Raw genomic sequence first — 23,838 nt, 5'->3', positions numbered from 1 at the left:
ACCCTTGGGGGTGACCCATGGCTGGAACAATTTCCACAGCATTGAATCTGACAAATTTCAGAGCAATGTATTTTAAGACAACTCAAAGTAAAAACAAACAAACCGTCCCCCTACAAAAAAACCCTCTCTTCCAGGGCCAAAGGAAAAGACCTGAAAACACATTTTACTTCATTGAATTTTGTTCAAGATAGATATTCTCGTCAAAAAAGTTCTCATTGAGACCAATGCAATACGTTTTCTATAGAATCTTGTATTTTTAGGATTATATGTGACCTCAAAAAGCTTTTTGCTCTGGTCCTCTGACATTAAAACACATAACATACTATGATCCTACTTTATACACCTGTTATTTAAAAGTTATTGGTGAATTTTGTTCCAAGTGTAAGTAAGGATATCACTGCAGGAACTGCATGGTGTTATATTCTTGTCTGGCAGTTCCTCATCTATGTGGCAAGAATTCTGTTTCTTACCATCTTTGATATATAATTCTGAACACTGGAACATAAATGTTTAGAGGTCTTTTCTCTTTATAATCTCCCACTCTGTTCCTTTCTCTTACTCAACAAAGATACTTAAATTTCTCTGTTAGAAAGAAATCTTTATATACTACACACCTTTTAATAAACTGTCTTGCTTTTCTTCCACTCACTACCAAAATTTATTCCCCTCCATTTTCTCAGGTCCTATTCACTCATTATTAATTATAATCTCTTCACAGATCTCTCCCCATGAACTGCTAAATGGGAAATTTTTTGTTGGTCTTGCTTCTTCTCGAACCTTGCGTAGCGTTTACTCGTGGCCCATCATCTTCTCCTTGAGCTGCCCTCCTCCCTGCTTCCTCAGTTTGTTTTCCCTCTTTCTCCTCTTCCTCTCTGACTCTTCCATCCCAGGCTCTTGATAGTTACCTTCTCTTCTGTCAACCACTCTTACCTATTCATGCTCAGTATTCATCTAGGGTGGTCTAGGGTGATCTCATTGCCCACCCCACAATCATCCTTTAGAAGTACTTCCAAATCCAGACCTGCATCTTCTTCCCAGGCCTCTTCTGAGCTGCAGAGCTATGTTCTCATCTGTCCACAGAGTACTCATCCTGGCCTGGATAGTCCATAGGTTCCTCAAATATATCATCTCAAAAACTGAACTCAATGGACCTTCTCTCCTAAACTCCCTCCTCTCTAATATTCGGGGGCTCCCTTACCCCCCACCCCACATCGTCCTTTAGGATGGGCTTCCCAACTCAGAGTGGCCTTCCTCAGGGCTCTCCTCCTGTGTGTCTGCCCCCTACCCCGCTCTATCTTCCTACGTGTTCAACACGCCCAGTCCTTTAACTAGCATGCTGTCCTCCATCAAGTCTAAGAATTAGAAGGGCTTGTTGAGTATTTTATGACAGTCTAAATTTGAAGTCCTACCAACACATTGTATTCTTTGCCTACAGGCAAAACAAACTCTTTATCCAGTAAGAAACGGTCACATAGTTTACAACCAGAAAATTAATAGCCTAGGTTGAATCCTTTGGAGACTTAAGATGCATCAAGTCTTATTTTGGGGAGAATAAATAGCATTGTTTAATGGTGATGTGTATTATATTGTTTTAACACCAGAGAAAACATTTTAAAAGAATAAAACTAATTTTTATTAAAACTTATATTGATATTTCCACACACAAAAAAAATCCCTCTGGAATTAATTCCATTTTGCCATTTCCCAAGTCACCTCTTACATTCATTCACTTATTTATTCACTTAATTCATTTAAATCATTAGTCATTCTGAGTATATAAAGGAATTCCTTTAGCAAGAATTTTAGTCCTGGGAGAGACCCATAGTCCTGCAAAATAATAAAAGTATAGCTGAAAGTAAGTGTCACCAAAAAAAGTAAGTAATTCCAGGTACTTACAAGATAGCATAAAATAAACCTTTAATAAAGTCACATTTGAATAACACTATTGGCAGTAGGCTGTAAGGGGAATAGATCTACATTATCGTAGTTTGGAATTTAATCTGTTACATGTTGCATCTCTAAAGACCAGAATTTATCAATTACATACTAAGATCTTGAGCTAACATTTGGTTTAAATCTGTTAAATGTCTAAGTAATTAATATTTAATCCTTGAATGTGGCAGATTCTGTGCTTTTTCTGCAAGCCATGACTGCAAAGATCATAATTACAGTAATTAAGACTGTTCTTTGAAGTATCATTCACCTAACTGTTTTTATATTACACAGAGTATAAGAGCAGCATCTGAATTGCCTTTCAGGACTGGTTAAAAACTAAAAAATTGAATAAAAGTATTTCAAAGCCTGAATAAGTTTTACATCTTTCAAGAGGGGACTGTCCAATAGTATTACAGACTGGCCAGTAGCATCCCCTTGGCTGCTGTGTTCACCTCTTGCAGGCGGATGTCCTTTTTACCTGTAAGGCTCGTGAAGTAGAGGCCTCAGGTATGGGCCCAGGAGCCCATCCTCTGAGCTGGCGCAGGAGGAGGATTTGAGAAGCCTGGTGTCCGCTGGCCAGGAAAGAATGAAGTGCCCTTTGCTCACCCACGAAAACAGCCCTTCTCAGCCTGTATTCAGAGAGGGGTGGTCTTACCTGGGGCTTGCCAAAAAGCAAAACAAACAGAGTGGCTTTCAAGGTCAAACTGGCTTGGAGAGATGCTGTGAAACATGGCCCCCTCTGACAAATACATCATCTCTCTTAGCACGTTAAAAACTAAAAGTACTTCAGGAAAGAGACAAGCTTAATTTTGTTAGTCCTGCATGCCTCAGGCTTATGTGACCGTGGGGCCCTTTTCTGGACAGACCTTTTGTTGATTAACACCTATTAACTCGGCCTGCGGAACCCACATGAGGAAATGCAGCTCTAAGCCTCAATTGCTTAATGTTCTTTGGCAGGCTTGAATGTGGCCGTTTGGCCCACCCGTATTTTCCAACCGACTATTCAAATTGAAACCTCTGTGGCAAACATAGAATCCTTCACAAAACAATCTGCATGGTGCTTATTTTCTCTCCGCCAGACAAAAAATTAAATCAGCAGAACCCCAAAGCCGATTAGCAAGTCAGGCTTCCTGGCAAAGCCGCTTCAAGAAAACTGTTTCTAAGTCCTCAACATCTAGTGCATGAAGTTCATTTGCTTTGTTGCCTGAACGCAGGTAGCTCTTGCAGGCCTGCCCTTGGGCGTACGTCTGCAGTAGGTAGCCGGCCCTCACTGAGCAGGCCAACCCTGTTCCTAGCTCAACTACCTTCTGTCCTTTACCCGCACATCAGCCCTGTATGTTAGCAGATGGGGAGCCTGAGGTAGCGAGGTTCAGGAACTCGCACAAGGTCACGTGAATACCGAAGGGTTCAGAATTCAGAGCCAGGCAGTCCACCTCCGGGTGCACACTCCCGTGCCCCGCGCTGTGCAAATTCGTGAACGCTGACTGCCGAGGGGCCAATCTGTCCATTCCTGGTCTTAGCATCTTTGCAGAACTCATTTGTTTTGGACAAGGAAGCCCTATCAGAGGCCTTACTTTCAAGAAAGAGCTTGGTGAGGGAACACGGGGTGAGCACAGGCACAGGTTTTGGTACTGGAGGTGGGGCATCCGTACTGGGATGCTGTGTATCTCTTTTGTCCCCTCATCCCATGGCCTGCCAGTGCCTTCTTACCCCCGAAAACAGGGTGAGAGTGAGTGCCTTCCAACCTAATTAGACTCGAGAGCCAATCCAGAAAACCCAGAATCCATTCAGAAAACCCGTCCTGAACATTCTGTTCCTCTGGAAAGGCTTCAGGTACCCAAACGTATTAGTTTCTTATTGCTTCCGTAACGAATTGTCACAGACTTCATGGCTTAAAACAACACAAGTTTATTAACTTGCAGTTTTGAAGGTCTGGAGTCCAACCCAGGCCTCAAGTGGGCTAAAACCAAGGAGTTGGCAGGGCTGACTTCCTTGCTAGTGCCTCTAGGGGAGAATCTCTCTCCTTGCCTTCTCCAGCTTCTAGAGGCCACCAGCTGGGAAGGCTCTTAGGTTTTAAAGACTCTGTAATTACATTGGGCCCACTTGGGTAAACCAGGATAATCTCCGAGTCCATCTCCCAGGCCATTGCCTTAATCACATCTGCAAGGCCCCTTTGCCATGTAAAAAAGCACATGCAAAAGTTCCAGGGATTAGGTAGGACATGGACACCGCTGGAGAGCCATTGTTCTGCCTACCAGAGCCACATAACCCCTCTGAGCCTTGGTTTCCCCACCTGTAAAATGAGGATAATAAGAGTGTCTACCTCCAAGAGGGTTGTGAGGGCTCAGTGAATTAGTCCAGCTAAAGCATGTGGTGAGCGTGCAGTCAGCACAGTTGTTATTTCTGACCTCTGAGAGAGCAGCAAGGCGACCTCTCTGTGGATGGCAGCAGCCTGGAAAAATCACAGCTTCTTTAATACTGGTATTTTCAGAGAGGGGGGACAGTGTTGCTAGAGAGACGTTAACAGTAAGTCATGCTGCCTGAATATTTTATTCCTGGAAACTCCATCTTGTCACAAGATGGAACCCAGGGCAACTGCAGTCGTTCTGAGAATGATAGGAACTCGAGTTTTATTTATCTAAAGCCTGAGAGGTGGAACTTACAAAAAGTTCCATATCAGTTTTAGAACTGATAACTACCCTCATCACTCCCCCGCAAAAATTGGTACTTGGCACGCTAATGGATTTAGCTAACGTGCTCTGTGCGGTAGAGCCAGAAGCTCTAGCTCTTCTCTCCGTCAGTAAATACTGTGGTCCCTGTATCGCGTGACAATTGGAAACCGGTGGTTGAGCAGAGACCGAGCCCAGGGGGATATCTCTGTAAACAACTGATGAGTTGTACTAAGGCTGGGACACCCAGTGTTTTGATGGCAGCTTTCTGGAAGGTAAAGAGATAGGAGTTTAATAGCTTTTGTAGCACTGCTTCATTGAATCAAAGGCCTGGCAAATAAGTTTTATAAGGAGACGTTAAAATAATTGGTTTAATTTACCAGGAAAAGAAAACTAAAGGGATGACTTAATTTTCCATATGAGATGAAAAGGTTTTTAAACGAGGACGTTTTGGTTCTGCTGCTTTCCGTGCCCACAGAGGATTAAAGGGAAAATACAAACCAACAAAAACCTGGAATGGAGACAACAGAGATTTATGTTGACCTGGAGAGGCCTTCATAAGTAAAATGCAGTTCTGAAAATAGTGAAGTCCCCAGCTCGAGTAATTGTTAATAAAAATAAAACTGCTGTTGGTATTTTTACCTGTCTGATGTCAGAAAAGTAAACATTCATATTTAGGATTTCAGTCTATGGATACTGTCTCTTTGAGGGGGGGAAAAAAGGGGGGGAAAAACCAGTTGCTTCAGCTTATCTTAAGGATCTCCAAAAAGAAAAAAAACATTAAGGCACAAATAAAAATGAGAACTCAAACTTACACTAGAGGTTTCTTAAAGGTAGGAAAATTTTAGACATTCAGTCAACTAGCATTCATTGAACTTTCAGTTTATTAGACATTAGATCTGTTTTTTGCCATGTTGTTCATAATAAATTTGAGATGGAATTTTCTTATAATTCCCTAAATACTTATTGAGTGACTGACTCAATTCACCGGCAGGAAACACATGAATATATGAATAAGAAAGAGGATAGATGATGATGAAATGTAGCCACCTCGAGTCAGGTTGTGACAGGGTGACTGGGCAGCTCTGTTAGATCAGAGTGGTCCAGGAAGGCCTCTCAGGAGGTGACGTTTAAGCTGAGAGCTGAGTGACTAGAAGGAGCCATTGGTCGAAGACCAGGGAAAGAGCATCCCAGGGTGCACAGCGAGTGCAAAGGCACAGAGACAGGAGCAATGTGAGAACCAGGGAGGAAAAAGGGCCATTGGTGGCTGGCGCAGGGTGGACCGACCGGGAGCGGGGCGCACAAGGTGGGGCCAGAGAAATGGGCTGGGGCTTTGCAATCCAGCAGGAGTTTGGATTCTGTTCATAACGGGACCAGAAACCCTAGGAGATTTAAGCAAAGGGATGACTGGATCTAATTTATATTTTCACTACATGTATCAGCCTGGATGAATCTCATAAACATAATGCACAGTGAAAAAAAGCAAGCAAGTGAAAGCAATGTGATGCTGCTTGTATAAAGTCCAAACATACGCAAAAATAAACAAGGTGTCATTTGGGGATACATAGAAATGTGACAAACTATAAAGAAAATAAGTGGTAAACACAAAATTCAGCACAGTGGGTCCTGGGAAGATCGTAGGAGAGAGAAGTGCAGGTCGGCAGGGGCACAGGAGAATATAAGGAATATATTCCTCTTTTTTCTTCAAAAGTATCGATCAGTTCTATTTCTTAGGTTCGGAGCACGTGAGTCCTTATCACTGTAAGTACCTTCTATGGATATCATATGTGTGCTCTATGAATAAAATATTTCATTATCTGGATTGTGTTTTTAAACAATTCTTCTGGCTGCCAAATGGCTGGATTGCAGGGAGCCGAGAGTAACATCAGAGATGACTGAGAAGCCACTGCAGCGGTCAGAGGGTGGTGGGGAGCGAGGGAAAAAGGCAGCGTGGTGATGGCACCTGCGGAGGGGTGACGACCCCACGGAGCGCAGGCAGGGAAGGTAGGCCTTCAAGAGTTAGGTGTTGCCCATGCTCGTGCGATATAGCTACTAAACGCGTTTAGTAGCAGGTCGGGGGGTGTCCAGGGGATAGCTGGGTAAATGAGGCTGGAGCTGCAGGGAGGACCAGACTGGAGATCCAGGTGTGGGCACCATTGGTGTGCAGGTGGCGTTAGAGCTCTGGGCTTGGGCAGCTGGGGTTTCTGACGTTGTTCTCATATATTTGTAATTGTCCATAGGAACTCCAGGCACCTCACCCTCAGCTCTCCCATGTTAACTTGCAAAATCAAAGATGTGTGACATTCTGAAGACTTTGTATAGAATAATTTATACGTTCCTCTTTTTATCTTTTTTATTTCTAGATTTTAGAAATATTAATTTTCTGCATTCTCCTATATTACCATAAAAGAAAAGGAATGAAGCACATTGTAATTCTGCTAACCCTGGTGGCACTTCTAGGTAAGAATATATTTTGTTGCCTAATTTTCTAATCTGGTCATGCTAAGTCACAAAAGATTTGAAGGAAAATACTTGAGCATTCTATTCCTTTCTCATTGTCTACACTTTTCAACTCTGATCTGTGAAAAGAAACTGAGTCCCAATTATACAAACCATACTTTGCATATCTCTTGCCACAATTAATATACATATATTCCTCTTAAAATATATTTAGTGAGTTTTATTTCTTGGTTATTTTATTTGCTCTCTGAACAACTTCAGGATTTTTCTCTTAGTAAATAATTGAAAGATATAAAAAATTATCAAGATCTATCCTGTTTACATTCTTTTAAACTTGAAAGTATGGCTAATATGAAACATAAGTGTGAACATTGTGACTTTCTTTTATATAAAATTTATTTCATTCATTGTTTACCTATTTATCTCTTTTTTTCCCCCCTAGAGGCTTCTTATAAGATTTGAAAACTGGTGATTAGACAAGCCCACTATGTATTTCTCCCTACTCTCTACTCTCTCTCTCTCCCCCTGCCCCACATACACACACACACTTTCATATATATCAACACTAGAAGATCTTACTAATCATTTCAGAAATTCCCTTTTTAAAAATGTATTTGTAGTTCTTCTTTTGCCTCTTCTTTGCCAAGAAGATGACCCATATGGTGCGTGTCGTTTGCCAACTTTAAGCATCGTACCTACGCCAGTGGGACAGGCTGCGGCCGCTGTGCTAATGAGGTGTTGGAGCTTCATTTGTTCATTTCACCAACTAGTTCTCTCCTTTGAATGGGAAGATTTGTATTTGTGATAGTTACTTATACAAAGAAATTTACTCCATACCATATTCAGGTATGCTGTTGATCAAAAGAACAGAAAAGGAGCTTTATATTTGTCTCCTTCCAAATTACCAGATAGAGAAAAACAAAAACAAGCAACTAAATGGGAAAAAATGTACATTATGTACAAAAATATTGAAAATAAAGAAAATTCACAATAGAAGAATAAGTTAACAGAATTAAGATCATACATTATCAGTTATGTGCATAAATGTAAATGGGGTTAGTGTACCCAGTAAAAAAGAAAGATTCCCAAATGGACTTCATAAAAATTCCCAAATGGATTTTGAAAAAGATTCTGAAATTATATTCATCCATTCCGTTGTGGTTCAGCTCTGTAAGAGTTTGCAAAAGAGCATCTTTTCTGACTGTCCCTTGTTGATTGTAAAATATTTTGACTTCATTTGTAAATATCGTCTAAAACAAGATAACCCAGATTGAAGCTAAATGAAAGCAGGTCACGATATTACTTTCTAAGTTAAAATCAAGGCAGGAGCATTAAATGCAACAAAGGATCCTGGAGGTCCCCCTTTCGTATTTTGTTGCTAATCATGGCAAAGATGGGTTTGGGTGGAGGCATCAGGAACAGAAATGTAAGGGCGGGAGACTTCTCTTACCTCCTGGGAGATAAGCAGCCAGAAAAATAGGTAAAGGTAGGAAAACTGAATGTTTCAGTTTGATCTGGCAGCTCTAATATTGAACTCTAAATCCTGAAAACAGGGACTACAAAATATCATTCGCCACAAAGAAATCCTTGACAAATTCCAGGAAGCTGAAATGTACAGACCATATTCTCAGATCACGGTGAAGTAAAAACAGAAAATAATAACAAAAAGAAAGCAGTAAAATCGTACCGCCTAGAAATGTTGACACTACTCTTAAACTGCAGCTGGGCCAAAGTAGAAACCAAGATTTCATTGTGGTGTTTATTTATTAAGCTATTAGAAAAACATTTAATATTAAACCTATAGTTTATAACCGATGGTGTATTCAGAAGGAAATTTATTGTTTTAAGTGTAAGTCAATTAAGCACTCAACTGAGGAAGTAAGGGGTGGAAAAAAACACTGAAATCCTTAAACAAAAAGTCAGCTAAATATTTATCCAGCAAAATGGCCTTGCTCAGGAACAATGAAGAATTGCAGCCTGGAACAAACAGCCATGGCCATAGCGGGCCATGTGTAAGTCCCGTAAGAAAGGAGAGGACACCCTCACGGAGGGGAGGGGAAGTTGGGGGGTCGGGAGGGGGGACTAACGTGATCACATAGGCAAGGAGAGGTCCCGCGTGGGCTTCCCGCCTTCGCTTTAAAGGAGGTTTCTGTTACTACGTCTTTTATAGAAACAAAGCTGAGGCAAGCGGAAGAGGGGCAATTAATAAAGAGAAAGAGAAAGATTAATGAAATAGAAAACAGAAAAACAATGAATTGATAAACCCAAGAATCAGTTCTTAAAAAGACAATAAAATAGGTCCTCCATAAGACAAAAAGGGAAAAATCTCAAATTCCACAGATTAGAAATAATGCTTATGTAGAAAATGAAGACAGTATACAAATTTGACTAAATTGTTTATTTTTAAGTGAAATAACCATGGAGGAAATAGAGGAGTTGTAAGAAAGCTGCGTCCTAAAAAAGAACCAGTTGTAGACTTCTACCTCCGACCTAGAAAGTAATGCCTTTAAATCTTTAAGCTCCATATCATTCTGATGTTGTTTAAACTATTTGAGGACATAAGAAGAAAGCTTTCACTTTCTTTTTTAACATAATCAGTATAAATATAGATCCCAAAGAGCAAAAATAAAGAATACTAGAAACTAATGTCACTACTGAAAATTGATGTAAAAATCTCAAATTTAAAAAAAAATCCAAGTAGGATCCAGAACAAATAATACTTCACAACCAGTTGTGTTAATGAAACCAGTTCTTTTCTGTGTAACACTTAACAATAGTTTTTACTTATATATTCTGCTTAATGGCATAGAAAAGAGGTTCCTAAGTAGCATGTACTGTATGGTTCATATGTTACAACACATATTCATAGTCAGAGATAGTGTTTTTCTATACTACAAAAAAAAATCCCAAATGTTAAAAATGATTTGGAAATGAGTATTAAAATTACAAGTGATTTTCATGTTCCTTTCCAGGCTTTTCTGCATTTTCCAAATTTTCTTCAATGAACATACAGACCTTTATAGTTTAAAGAAGATGACTTTAAAGATTATTCATAAGCCCAATGCCTAGAGATTAACCTCTGATAATATATGGACATAGTTTCTTCTAGTCTTTTCTCTGTGTCATACATAAGTACTTTCTATCTTTATATGTGCAATGCTAGAATGAGACTGCATTACAGTTTCATGTTTCCACCTGTCTTCATCCACCACCCTAGCCTCCTCACCCCCGCAAAAATAATCTTGGAAGAACTCGTCTAGCAATAACTTTCCAAGTTATAATAAATAGTGATTAATCAGTTGGTGATTGTACATGCTTTGAAAATATAATGATTGACTAACTATAGCAACTACTAGTTGGTTTAGCTGTTTAATTTTTTAAAATCCAGTTTTGTTGTTATTTTGTGTTAAGTATAATTTAACATCAGACGATGGTTGAGTTAGCTGAATTTTTTTAGATTAGATGACTTGAAGGGCCTTTGCAATCCCAAGGTTCTGAGGCTCATGGGACAGTGTGTTCAGCTGCCTCCCCACTAACGATCCTCTTGGAAAACCAAGCTGTTCAGACGACAAGACCATAACCACATTGGCTCTAATTACAAGCAAAGTGTGTAGGTCCCTCAGGACCTAACCTTACAAACTTAAACCATCAAGTGACACACATCTCGATAGATACTTAACATTCCTAGATTCTCTAAGATATGACTGTTGTCATAATCGTAGAAAATGTGTAAAAGGATCAGGTCAAAGGCATTTAAAATGAAGAGGTGCCCAGCAGAAGGGGCCTCTTTGTTCAGATTGGGGGTTTGTTTTTAAAATTTATCACCAGGTCTCTCTAGTTAACTATGACTTCTAACAGAAAGAAAATGCCTAATTTGGAAGTGTGCCCTAGTACCCCTCAAGTTAAAGTATTTTTTCAGTTTTTGGAAAAGGAGATTATTGAACACTTTTCCTGGTTGCAGTGCTTCACCTGCTGTTTTAAACATATCCTTTACATACATGCATGTAACACCTTTTCAAAAGCTAAAAGGGATAAAGTTCCCATATATTATGACCAGATATCAACAGCAACAAAAATAATATTTCTTTCACATTGCCTTTGACTTATATTTGATTTCATGTAAAAATAATTTTTTAATTTTTCCATAGGTTTCAGCTAATTTATGGAGTTACAGGTAACAGTAATTATAAGGGACGTAGGACAAAATGAAAACACTGTCTTCTTCCCTCAGAAACATGGTATTTCCAGAAAATTCTTCTTTGCTTTCATATTGCTATAACCTTTTCAAGCCATGTTTTCTTCACTGCTCTTTGGAACCTAAGAAAATTTTTCCTTTAAGGGATAGGTTCCTCTTGAGCATAGAAAATGAGTAGACATGCTTATGTAAATCTTAGATTTATAGTTGACTCTGAGAAATGAATATTCAGCTCTGGTCCTGCTTCCTATTAGTGTCTTCTTCAAAAAGATATTTTTAATGAAACTTCCAGGCATTTATTAACAAAGCGTTCATACACAGACCCAGTACAACTCTTAGTAACTCATAGAGTGAATTGCTGTTCACTTTCCAGTCTTCTCATCTATTTGCCTCTTAGTTTTTTCGGTATAGTCAATAGTTATTTTCCCATTGTCACATGGACAGTCTAATTTTTCTTATCTCCTCCCTTCATTGTTTTCTCCTTTCCCATCTACTAGTAATTATAACCTCTGTAGCATCCTTTCAAGAGATAGCACTGGAAAATAGGCACCTTGCTGCAAAGATAAAAAACACATAGTCACACAGCAGGTCTTTAGCTGATATAAGCAAACCTGAAGTCCCGCCCAGCTGCAGCCGCAGGGCTACTGCTTAGGTAGCATCATGTCCTGCCTTACACCTCTCACAACAGTCTTCACGCTTACAGCATAATTGGGGTATTTACTACTCTACCATGTAAACTTATTTATTTGTAATTCTATCTAAGGTATGTATTTTATTTGTGTTCTTTGTTTTCTTTTCCAGCCTCATTGACTGTTATCTCAGTAAAAGCTGTCTCAGGCATGATCACTTTTTCTGTGACGGATAGAATGCAACTCACTTATCCCATCTTCTATATAATGTTTATCATCATGATAGCATCTTGTGTTTTCCAAGTCAAGTAAGTTAGCTTTTATATCCCCACCAATCTTTCAACATTCCTGTGCTTCTCTGAGCATTAATCTTTATTGGCTTCAGATGATAATTAAAATTAGATGCAACTGATTGCAAAGGGTGAAGGGTCTACAGCTTATCCTCCGCTAACATGCCTTGCAATACCCTTCACATCCAATAAGAAGTTTTTACTAAGCATTGCCTTCACATCTTGTGAGTTCTAAAGTGCAACTATAATCTAGCTAAGTGCACTTTGATACTTTCCTGATGCTCTTCTGCTTGTAATTAATATCCATCGTACATAGGCTGTCATTAGCAATAAATCAAAGGGGCAGGTCCACATCCAGGATTTCATTCTAAGTATAGGAAATACATGAACCCTTCACCTTCACTTCTTAGCTCATGCTCATTAATTGCCCAGGGATGGACAAAACCAGACGTTTGGCCGGGAGGGAAATCCTTTCCCCAGAACTTCACATCTTTGGCCAGAATTTGCTTTGTACCCAAGAGATTGTGGAATGATTGTTTTATGTTTCCCTTGGGGCCTAATTGTGGTGACATGGAACATTTTTAATTTCTGCTCTTTTCTCCCCCCACCTCCATCTGCTCCAATCTCTTCCCCTCCATTTCACACCGTGAGTATGCCTTTGCCTTCTAGGCGCTCTTGAGTCAACCAGAAAGTTTTCTGTTTACCCCAAAATGCTGTGCAAAACCACCATCCCAGTGCCAGCCAGGCAGTCAGAGTCCAGGCCCGGGGAGAGAGTGGATTCTTCCTGGGGTCCGAGGAGGAAAGTCTAATTGTCACGGGCTGGCCAGGGGCCCTGTGACAAGGAGTGTGGAGAATTACTGGAGAAGCCCAATGTTTTGTCACTGTTTCATTGGCCATTTCCTTATAGGACTGAGTGTGTTTCTAATATTGAGTCTTGTTATTTTGTCTCATCTCTTTCTTCTTCTGAATTAATCAATACCACTCTACTACCGTTTAGAATTCAGCGATTAGTATCACTATGTTTACGCTTTATGAATTTAAAATGCTAATACAATTGAAGGCAAACTGCATCCTTCTCACCCTTGTTTCAGTCCCTGCCTTTTTCACACTAGAGCTCTGTGAACACACTACAACTGCCGAACTGTGGGTTTCAGTGCATTTAAATTTAAATTTTAAAATTAAACTTACCCAAGGAGGTTTATTTACTTGTATGTATGTACATATATGTATATACACATGCACATATGTATGTACACACAGGAATACCTGGGCTGTGCCCACAAGAACTTTTTCAATTGCTCAAGAATAGGACCTGAGCCTTCGTGCTTTTTGGAAGTACCCAGGTGAGGTGACGTCAGTGCAATGCGCTGCTTTAGAAAAGGTTGTAGTCCCTGACCGGGCAGCACAACACAGTTGTGGGAACCTGAATTATGTTGGTGGCCAAAGTGAGAAGCTCAGTTCCCACATGTGCTCCACAGCTGGAGCCCTAAGCATTGTTTTTGAAACATTAAACATTCCTTTACTTCTCCATCTTCTTTCTTGGCACGTGGCATGTCAATGCATAGCTATACTATTCCCCAGATATGATATTTAACAGATTCTAAGGTCTATCGTAATGAATCAGCCCCAGTGTGATACCGGTCCAGCAGCTTGAATCGCTTCCAACTCAAACTTCTGTGGCCTCAGAATATGATTAATTGCTTTTCATTGTTACTGTTGTTGGTTTAAACAGACCATAAAACCTGACATCTGATCTCATACATCAGATGCATATAAGCTATGACTGCTGATTGGAAATGCCCTTTTACTGCACTTCCTTTCCCTTTGTAGTTGTAGCTAAAGAACATGCATTTCTTGATGTTATTGTTAACTTATTGCTGAGCATCTCTTAAAGCCAGAAATTCAGTAAGTGCCTTCTGCTCTAGGTTCTTAAATCAAGCCACGAAACTCTACAATACAGCGACTGTGGTGCCCGTGAACCATGTTTTCTTTACAACCAGTGCCATTATTGCAGGTGAGTTTTGGCTTTCTGTACATAGGTGCTCTGCTCCCACAACAAGCAGATTGAGAAAATCAAGGACCCCTTAGGTTACAGGGATCTGTGGAGTCCATGTCCTCCAGCCTCCACCCAGCATCCGAATTTCCCCCATAACATCCTCGAGGGTGGGTTGTTCGACTTTGTGCGAATGCTCCCCTGTGCCCTCTGCCTCCTGGGAGAGCTCAGTCCCATTTTAGATTACTCTTAATTATTTTGAGGGCTCTAATCATTAGAAAGTATTTCCTTATATTGGACTGAAATGAGCCTCCCCATGAATTCAAGACACTCATCTTGGTTCTGCTCTCTGGAGCCTTCTCCTTGGCAGCCCTTCTGATAATCGGAGCAGCTGAAGGGTCCTCTTGTGTTTTGTCTGTGGTCCAAGCATCCCCAGTTCCATTAACTCTTCGCCCTCCAGCCCTCAGCACCTTGACTAGAAAGTGAGATCCCAAACTGAAGCCAGTGTTCCAGAGGAAGCCAGACAAGTGAGAACAGAAACTACTACTTTTGCTGTTCTGGCCTCTGTTTTTCTACTATTGCATTCTCTTATTGTGATGGACAATTTTTTTTTAATATGTCAGACACAATGGTGTTTAAAACAAAAGTATGAAGTTGAAACTTGGTTCAAACCAAAATGCTGTAGATTCAGGTATATCACTCCAAAGTTTCGTACTTGTTTGCCCTAGTTCTTTGGCTTATTGGATAAATTCACCGCCTTCTCAGACGGAAACTTCATTTCCTATTGCCAAATGTATGTGTTTTGGAGATAGTTAAGGATTATATGTTACCTAACTAGCTCATCTTCTTTATTTCATTGCAAACAATGTGACTGACTGCCAATGGGCAATTTTTTAAAGTAATTAATACATTTTGTTTTCCAAAATTGAACCATACATTTAAAGAGAAAGAGTATACCCCAGGACATCTAATTTTTTAGCATTTTATGCTTGTTGACAAAAATAAATAAAAACTTGCACAATTTATGTGCCTTAGAATTATTAAAAGGAAACAATTCAAAAGGAGTTATAAGCATGACATGCAGCTACTAATTAAGACAAATGTGCTAAAGACACATAAAAAACATGTAGTTCCCCTCAAAAGAAGTTTTATTAGGAGGACCCACAGGGCTGGATCTCAGTATTCAGTGCACAGATTGATGAGTCGGGGAGGCTGGAACTTTCTGGGGGTGATAACAGTTCATCTGATGTTTCTAAAGTGTTGAATGGAGGTGAAGCCTCTTGACCAACTTTTCCTCTTTGTCTCTATCAAAAAGCGTAGCTTGAAATTTAAATCAAAATGAGATACCATGTTTTGCCTACCAAATTAGTAAAATTTTTGGTTTTTCTTTTTATTGCAATGACCAAGCTGACACACTCTCATGGAGCTTGGGTAGCATGGTATCATCTTCCCAGAACTGAGTTTCATAGTTTTTATCAAGAACCTTAAAAATGTTTCTACTCTTTGATCCTACAACTCTACAACAACAAACAAATAACCCAATTAAAATATGGGCAAAGGACTTGAATAGACGTTTCTCCAGTGGTGTACAAGTGGCCAATAAGCACATGTGACTATACTCTATCTACATCCCTACTCATCAGGAAATGCAAATCAAACCCATGAGGAGATATAACCACTATATCTATTAGGATGGCCACTAGAAAAGAAAAGCACAGAAAATAACAAGTGTTGGTGAGGATATAGAAAAATTGTAACCTTGTGCACTGTTGGTGGGAACGCAAAAGCATGGAAAGAAGGGTCTCAACAGGTATTTGCACGTCTAGGTTCATAGCAGTATTTTTCACAATAGCCAAAAGGTGGAAGCAACCCAATGTCCATCAACAGATGAATGAAGAAAATGTGGTATATACATACAATGAAATATGAAATATGTATATACTAGCCTCAAAAAGGAAGGAAATTCTAACACATGCTACAGCATAGATAAACCTTGAGGAGATTATGCTAAGTGAAATGAGGCAGTCAAGATAAAAACTATATGATTCCGCTTATATGTGGTATCCGGAGTAGTCAGACTTACAAAAACGGGAAGTAAAACGTGATTGTCAGGGGCAGGGGATGAGGAGGGAGAGTTGCTGTCTGACACGCATGGAGTTTCTGATTTGCAGGATGAAAAGGACCTGGAGAGTGTTCATACACCAGTGTGAACCTCCTTAACACAGCTGCACTATACACGTAAAAGTGGTTAGAAGGGTAACTGTGAGGGTGTGTGTATTTTACTACAATTCTAAAAAAGAAAATGTTCACTTTAAAAGTAGGAGTTCCACTTCAAGCAACAACAACAAAATTCCTAAAATACTGGGGGAAAAAATATGTACAAAGTAATTTATTGCTATTTTACTAAAACAAAAACAAAAAAACAACTTAAAATTGTGGTTCATGAGCTCATTAAATAACATGGAATCATAAAAATGATTACAAGGAAGTGACTAATAATGTTTCAGAAATGTTCAGTCAATCAGCAAATACTCATCAGAACTGGACTTGGCTTCTTCCTATAAGGAGTTTATTCTCTAGGTGAGGAGACAGGCTGCAGGCTGAGAAGCCTCCTGAATCTAGGGCTCTGTCTTGTTCTCTGTGGTACCTGTAGCACTGAGAACAGTGGCTGACACATAAGATTCTCAATACATACTTGTCAACCAGCTAGCACGGCTGACATCGTACACACAAAGAGTTAATTTCAGGTAATATGTAATTTAGAGACATCTTATTTCATAAAAACTCTGTGAAGGCCTTGGGATCTTAGACCAAGAAGAAATCATGGAGACCAACAAGGAGAGAAGAAAAACTCACAGCCATGTGTTCCTTTACCCGAAAGGAAAGAGCAAAAAAAGGAGAAGGGAGGGAGAGGGGGTAGCGCATCAGACGCTCCGCTGTTCTCCAGGCCTGAATGAGCATGTGGCCAGCCTGACAGACTGCAGGCCATTGCCAAAAGCGCCAGCATGGGCAGCAGCTGGCCCCAGGCATGAGCGCTGCGTCAAAGGGCCCAGAGTCCACCTGGACTTTCAGCTTAGGCTTGCGGACCCCTGGCCTCAAACTGTAGATGAAAAATGTCACAAGGGTTTTGTTTTCTCGCGTGTGCCAGTTGAACATATTCTGGGCTGGATAAGAAATTTCTACTTGCAGAAGTTATATTCAAGTATGTTGATTTTATAATAATGATAATTATGTTATATAAAGTCTACAAATCTATGTTCTCTTTGAGATCATTGGAAATGTAACTGTGGCATGCAAGTATTTTTAAACTAAGCTACTGAATGTGCACTTTAGGGGTAACTATACTTAAAAAACATACATACAGTAGTTCCCCTTATTTGCAGGGGTTATGTCCTAAGACACCCATTGGATGCTAACACCATGGGTAGTAGCAAACCTATAGATGCCATTTCCTCCTATGCATATACATCTTTTCACTTGGAAGGAAGCCCTTTACCGCTTCTTGTCAGCATATCTGAATTGCCAGCATCACTACTCTTGAGCTTTGGGGTCATTGTTAAGTAAAATAAGGGCGACTTGAACACAAGCGCTGCACGACCTCAGCAGTGAATCTAATAACTGAGTTGGTACTTAGCAAGTAAGGGACAGGGAGTGTAAGAGCGTGCATGTGCTGGATTATTCACGTCCCAGGGCGCGGGACTTCATCACAGAGCTCAGAAAAGCACAATTTAAAACTTACAAATTGTTTATTTCTGGAATTTTTCATTTAATATTTTTGGACCAAAACTGATCAGGGGTAACTGAAACCTCAGAAAGTGAAACTGAGGATAAAGAAGGTCTCCTGTATTAACATAATTTGAAAAACAATGTGTAGCTATTGTAAATACTCTCACCCTAAAATTCACTTTGTCTTTAATTCTTGTTAAAGGTATCATATTTTACAAAGAATTCCTTGGTGCAGCTTTTCTCACTGTATTTATATATTTTTTGGGGTGAGTAAGTGTCCCAAAGGTAAGTAAGATATACGCAATCCCATTACTTTTATGTACGTTTTTTGGCATTGTACCTGAGGCATAGAAAATTGGAAAATAATATAAGGAACAACTGTTTCCTGACCTCCTAAAGGGAACATTTTTCAGTTTAACACCCCACGCAAGGTTCAGTGTCTCTCACTTTGTGATTTAGGTATCTGTCTGAGGGTTCTGACACATCAGAGATTTTCCAGTTCCAGCCAAAGACAAGATAAATCACTGTCTCTGTAGCTACTCCACAGTCTGTCCATACTGTATCAGACCTATCTCGCCCTTGGGAACCCCTAGGTTAGATCTCAATCAGGTGACAATGGGCATCTCTAGGATACTGTAGAATAAAAGTCTAAGACAGGCAGTTCTAGCTTTGGACTAACAACGTCAGGTTGTAGCATCCCTCCTCTGGGTCTGGCTGCCCAGCATTGATGCTTCATTGCTGGACATCCTCACTGACATCCTTGCAAACAGAGAACAGAGCTTTGAGTCCTCATCACCACTGTGTGCGATCTTCGTTGGTTCCAAAGGGCACTCCGCTAGTGCTTTGCTGCTTCTTGACCTGGTATCTGTTTGACCATTGTTACGCAAACTTAAGCCTAGACTACGTTCAGCACAGAAAACCATCTATCTTGAACATTCAGTTTCATAAGATATTTGGACAAGGCTAAACTTCTGGGATCTGGAAACTATGACTATTTTTATGGCCAAGGACAACTGAATTTCTTAGAAAATTAAAGAATAAATTATTTTTTGCTTGTGTTGCATGCCAGTACTGGATCTGGGCATGCACGGATAGAAAATGAGACCTAATGTCTACCCAAAGGGTGCAGAGCCCAAATTAGCCTCCAGATGGTGAAAACCTGGAGCAGAGACTTATTGGAAGCTTGCCAGGTCTTGGTTCTGAGGACAAAGATTATTGGCTGCAGCAATTAAGACAAGTTTTAGGCAGCTTACCATGAGAAACAGGAAGAACAAAACCAAAGGAATTCATGTCGCCGGGTAGACTGTTTAATTCTCGGTTGCTGAATACCATGAGTTGTTTCAATGTCCTTTATTAATATTGTTCTTACAGGTGTTTGCTGTCATTCCTTGGTGTGTTTTTGGTCACAAGAAATCGAGAAAAGGAACATCTGCCACAGTCTTATATTGATTTTGGAAATATTCCTGGTAAAACTGTATATTCTTTAATGTATAATAGAAAACCTTACCTTCATAAATAATTGCTGGTATTACTTTGGGTGGTGAATTAATATAAAATGTGATTCTTTTCTTCAAAAAGTGTACATTTCATGATACTACCAGAGGTGACGTTGAAACTGTAAATGTCAATAATCATTTCTTCAATTGTCGGGCTTGCACAGAATGCGGGGGATATAAAAGAGCTGACCCTGCCTTCTAGATTTGGGTGATGTTGAATGTTTCCCCTTTGAGTTTCCTTAAATTGGAAAAGAATAGGAAAGGAATCGGGAATGGCTACCAGCAGCAGCCCCCAATGCTCAGAGAGCCTTGAGGGGAATAGCTAAAGACAGAGGCCAGGCCACTAAGGAATATGGTTTCTGGGAAGATTGAGGTGGCCTGTGCACTGTGGGGCCAAGTGTGACATGCTGCCCAGACACCCGAACAGAAGTAGCTTCCTCCCCTCCCCCTTACCTCCTCCATCCTTATCTGTTTAATATGCGCCATCTCTCCAGTTAGTTCTCTAGTGTCACTGAGAGTCGCTTGCTTTAGTCATGTAGACAATAGAAGCAATGTCCAGAACAAAGGATACACTCCACCGTGTGTTCTCCCTCCCCTGCCTGCCACCCTCAACAGTCTCCAGCTTTGCTAGGGATTTGGGGTGACCGATAGGTTTCTAGGCAGTGGTAGTGATATTCTCCCAGGTTCCTCCAGCATTCTGTTAGGACCAAGCCTTTGAAGAAGAAAACATTAAAACCTTGTCCCTACGACTGAGAAAGTGTGGCCCTGTGTTCTCTTTTGCGTTGGAGCCATCTTGGTCAGCTAAGACCTTTCAGTGCAAGAACTGGCATTTGTGGCGAGGGAATGCATTATAGATGACGTCTATGGTTAGAGGTTCTTTGGTAGGAAATAAAGCTGACTGACTTTTCACTCCCTTTTTCATTTCACAAAGCCCCATCTGTAGAATCAGGAACAGCTTTAGAGGCCTCTATGAAAGACTGTTTTTCTATGTTGTTAGGTGCATTAGACGCAGCACGACGCTGGGGAGAAAGCTTTGGAGATGAGTGAATGCTTCATGTTAACCTCCCAACTGACCCAGCCTGATTTCCAGGCCCAGCATGGCAGGCCCTGAGGTCGGCAGGGCCTCGCTTTCTCTCGGACAGTGTGTGATCACATATCAAGGGACATGGAGTTCCAAGGGCCTTTCCTTCCTTGACAGTTTTCTCCTCTGTTTAAAGGGTGACCACGTAGCATCAAAAAGGGGAATGAAATGTGGCCTAGATAGAGGAGAAATTATTAAAACATATTCTTCTCTACGAGCTCAACAGATTTTTTGTGTGTGCGATTATTATCTCCACAGGGAAACAAATGTTGGATAAAATACAACCAGATTCGAACGGCTTATCCTATGGAACTCTGCCTGATGGAAGTGACTCAACAAAGAGCCAAAGTGGAGAGAAGAAAGAGGTCTAAAACGCCGAGAGGGATGGCTGTGGGCCTGTTATTCGATACCACCTTTTTAAAAAATTGCACATGTTCAATTTGTGTCAGCAGCCATTTATCGCTGACATGAGCTAGCGTCAGTTCCAGTCCTTTACCCCACCTCCACTTCTGCGGACACGCAGGCCTTCCCAAGCTTTGACAGTCTAATGTTCTCATGGAATGTAACCCAAATGTTCCCCACACCACGGGCCTTTCGCTAGTGATCATCTAACCGGCTATATCTTAATCAGAGCCTGGCTACCCAAGCAGGAATGTCACACAAAAATGTGCACCCACGACTTGGCTATAGAACAACATAGGCTGCTTTTCCCAACTGGCTGTAATGGCAGTGCTTTGCTTTAAAGAGACACTTTACCCCACAACCTTACTCCTAAACAAAGGTTTGCGAGCATTCCTTTTTAAAAATCTTAACTGCTTCATAAAAGATCTCACCTTCCTGTTCCTAAATAAGAGCAGTGAGTCATCTTTTCTGAAAACTAGCCCTACCTATAGGCGTCCTTGAAAACTTAAGGGTATCTTTAAAATTAGAATTTGTAAGTGGCGTTCTGTAATGGAGCTTATCAAAACTAAAAGACCTTGGCTGGTGGACTTTTTAAGCAAGGAAAAATTTAAGAACTAGGACCAGTTTTTTAAATAAAAATATGGAATGATGGCGTTTTCTTCAGCTGTGAGATCCTATTATAACTTAATTGAAACTGGAGAAAAAAAGAACACTTAATATTCTGTACCTTCATTTGTTTAGCTGTTATAATTTGTCAGGTGGATTTATATGTTGTAACTTTTAACACAGCTCAAAAATCATATTTAAATTCTTGGTGATATTTTCACTAATACACTGCTTCTCTCCTAAGTCATTATTTCAAGCCTTATAAATTTGTCCAGGCAAAAGGAATGATCAGAGAACCGGGTACCAGCCATTTATCTTAGATGAAGCACACAGCCAGGTGGCCCACCAGAGTCTAGAGAGGAAGCCCTGTGCTCCTTTCCCCTGAGTGGCTTTTCTGTTGCAATGAGTCGCAAATCTACTCAGATAACATTTGCAGGAAAAGTCCATAATCATCCGTTAAGTTTGATCTACCTTAGATAAGAAGAAAAGAGTTAACCTTCATTGTAACCAACATCAAATAATAAGCACTAGGCTTAAGGACCTTTTGAGACCTTCAGATCACTTCTGACAGGTCAGTGCAATGAGGTTCCAACCAAGTGTAGGAATTTGTATAGGCTCTTTAACTCAGACCTGTAGAGATTATAATCTTAATTGTCGCAGGTCTTTCAGCTTTGTCCTTTGTCGTACCCTGCACTCCTGAGCAGACCAACCAAACCTGGCCGTAAAGGCAGGATTCGAATCCATCTCCAACGTGTGAATAATAACCTAGAGCCCATGTCTGGCTTTTGAACTCCTGGTAAGAATTCTTACCATTGTGGAATGTGTTCCATTAATTCAAATGAAACAGTCATAATTTATGGCATGTTTTTCTGAATTGGTCCAACGTGTTGGCACTGGAAGGCTCAGCTAAGAAATGTGTCTGGTGTCTTAAACTACAGATTTCTGGTGACTCTTAAGACTGGTTCAAAGATTGGGAAAAAACTAGACCAAAGAGTTTTAGTTAAAGCAGGACTATATTCATAACTATGGCACATGGTTTTGAGCATTGTAGAATTTTGCACAGACACAAGCACAATGCTGATACTTTAGTGACTACCAACATTTGCAACTTTTTAAGAGTTTTGAAAAATAGCATTGGCTTATGCACATCTAAACCATCTAGCAATGGTTTAGAAGTGCAGGTAACGTATGAACTATATTCAGACCTAATTTTACTTTCCATATTGCTGCTCCAAAATAAGGTGAACAGGAATTTTAGTTGTGTTGGATTGTAAAGATTTTTTAAAATTACACAGTGCATGACAACAAGCAAAGCCAACCCAGTCCTTCTCTTGGCATCGTGAATCGGGGACCTTTAGCCAACAGTTGACTCATCTGACTATTTGTCTAGACCAAGGGTCTGCAAAACTTTTCTTTTAAAGACCTAGAGAGAAAATGTTTTGGGCTTCTTGGCCGTACAGTGCCGCAACTACCCCACTCTGCTGTTGCAGCGTGAAAGCAGCCACAGATAATGTGTAAACGAGTGAGCATAAGTGTGTGCTGGTAAAACCTTATTTACAAAAACAGGTGGCCAGTCCTCAGGCTGTGGTTAGCCAACCCCCAGTCTAGACTCCTCTGCCTTTGCTATGTAGCTTCTTTCTTGGGCACTTTAGAAACTTTGGGCACTTGAGAGCTTAAATAACAACAGTTCGTGTTCATCACAAACCAAATACTGTGGGAGTGTGGAACCGTGATTGATACCTGAGGATCTTTTTGCATATATAAGATACAAACTATAGCCATGACTTCATTATTGGAGCCAAAGTTTCTCTCTTAATGGCAGAGGGGTTCTTTTGTGAGTACTACTACCTATATTGGACAAGTCCATCCAATCCCACACTCCAACTCAACAGTAGCTTCAGAAATGACTAGTAGTTACCTCTTATGTAACAGATTAAGCAGAAGTCTTAAACATCTGATTGTTTGCAGTTTAAATGTTTTCTTACCCTATAATACTTTTGCTATCTTGAATCACCTGAAAAAAAAATGCAATAAAAATCTTCTCAAGCAGTGACTCAGAAGGTATTTTTCAACACCGTCCCACCTCCACAAGCTCCTAGAGATTCTATTTCATGGTAGAGAAAGAAGGGGGAAAAACACAGATTTCATAGATTAATGCAATTTCGTGCTATTGAAGAGTAATAGTGCAATGTGCAAGTTTTGCTCCAAAAGAAGCAGGTGCAACAGTGGACGTGGCTCAGTGGATAGAAACGTTGAGCCAAATTCCTGAAGCCAAGAGCCCTCTTTATGCTTCTTGCTTCCAAGCACACAGCTCATCCAGGAATGGTGACTATACACGCTCGGCCACACCGAAGGC

General features: G+C 40.3%; 1 protein-coding gene across 1 annotated transcript in view; it reads left to right on the top strand.

Annotated features, from left to right (window-relative positions):
• Positions 1-23,525, top strand: part of NIPAL2 (NIPA like domain containing 2) — a 71,072-nt gene extending 47,547 nt beyond the window's left edge. Inside the window, exons 6-11 of the mRNA XM_054590309.1 lie at positions 6,968-7,064; positions 12,061-12,196; positions 14,104-14,192; positions 18,100-18,163; positions 19,269-19,363; positions 20,733-23,525. Coding sequence (XP_054446284.1) covers positions 6,968-7,064; positions 12,061-12,196; positions 14,104-14,192; positions 18,100-18,163; positions 19,269-19,363; positions 20,733-20,845 — 594 coding nt within the window. The 3' untranslated portion in view covers positions 20,846-23,525. The remainder of the gene's footprint in view (positions 1-6,967; positions 7,065-12,060; positions 12,197-14,103; positions 14,193-18,099; positions 18,164-19,268; positions 19,364-20,732) is intronic.
• Positions 23,526-23,838: the final 313 nt, after the last annotated feature.

Source organism: Pteronotus mesoamericanus, unplaced genomic scaffold (assembly GCF_021234165.1).
Source record: "Pteronotus mesoamericanus isolate MK-2021 breed Mesoamerican mustached bat unplaced genomic scaffold, CSHL_Meso_final scaffold_174, whole genome shotgun sequence".
In the NCBI taxonomy this organism is placed as follows: Eukaryota; Metazoa; Chordata; class Mammalia; order Chiroptera; family Mormoopidae; genus Pteronotus; species Pteronotus mesoamericanus.
The sequence above is the reverse complement of the archived record's forward strand: the minus strand, read 5'-3'. Positions and strand labels throughout refer to the sequence as shown.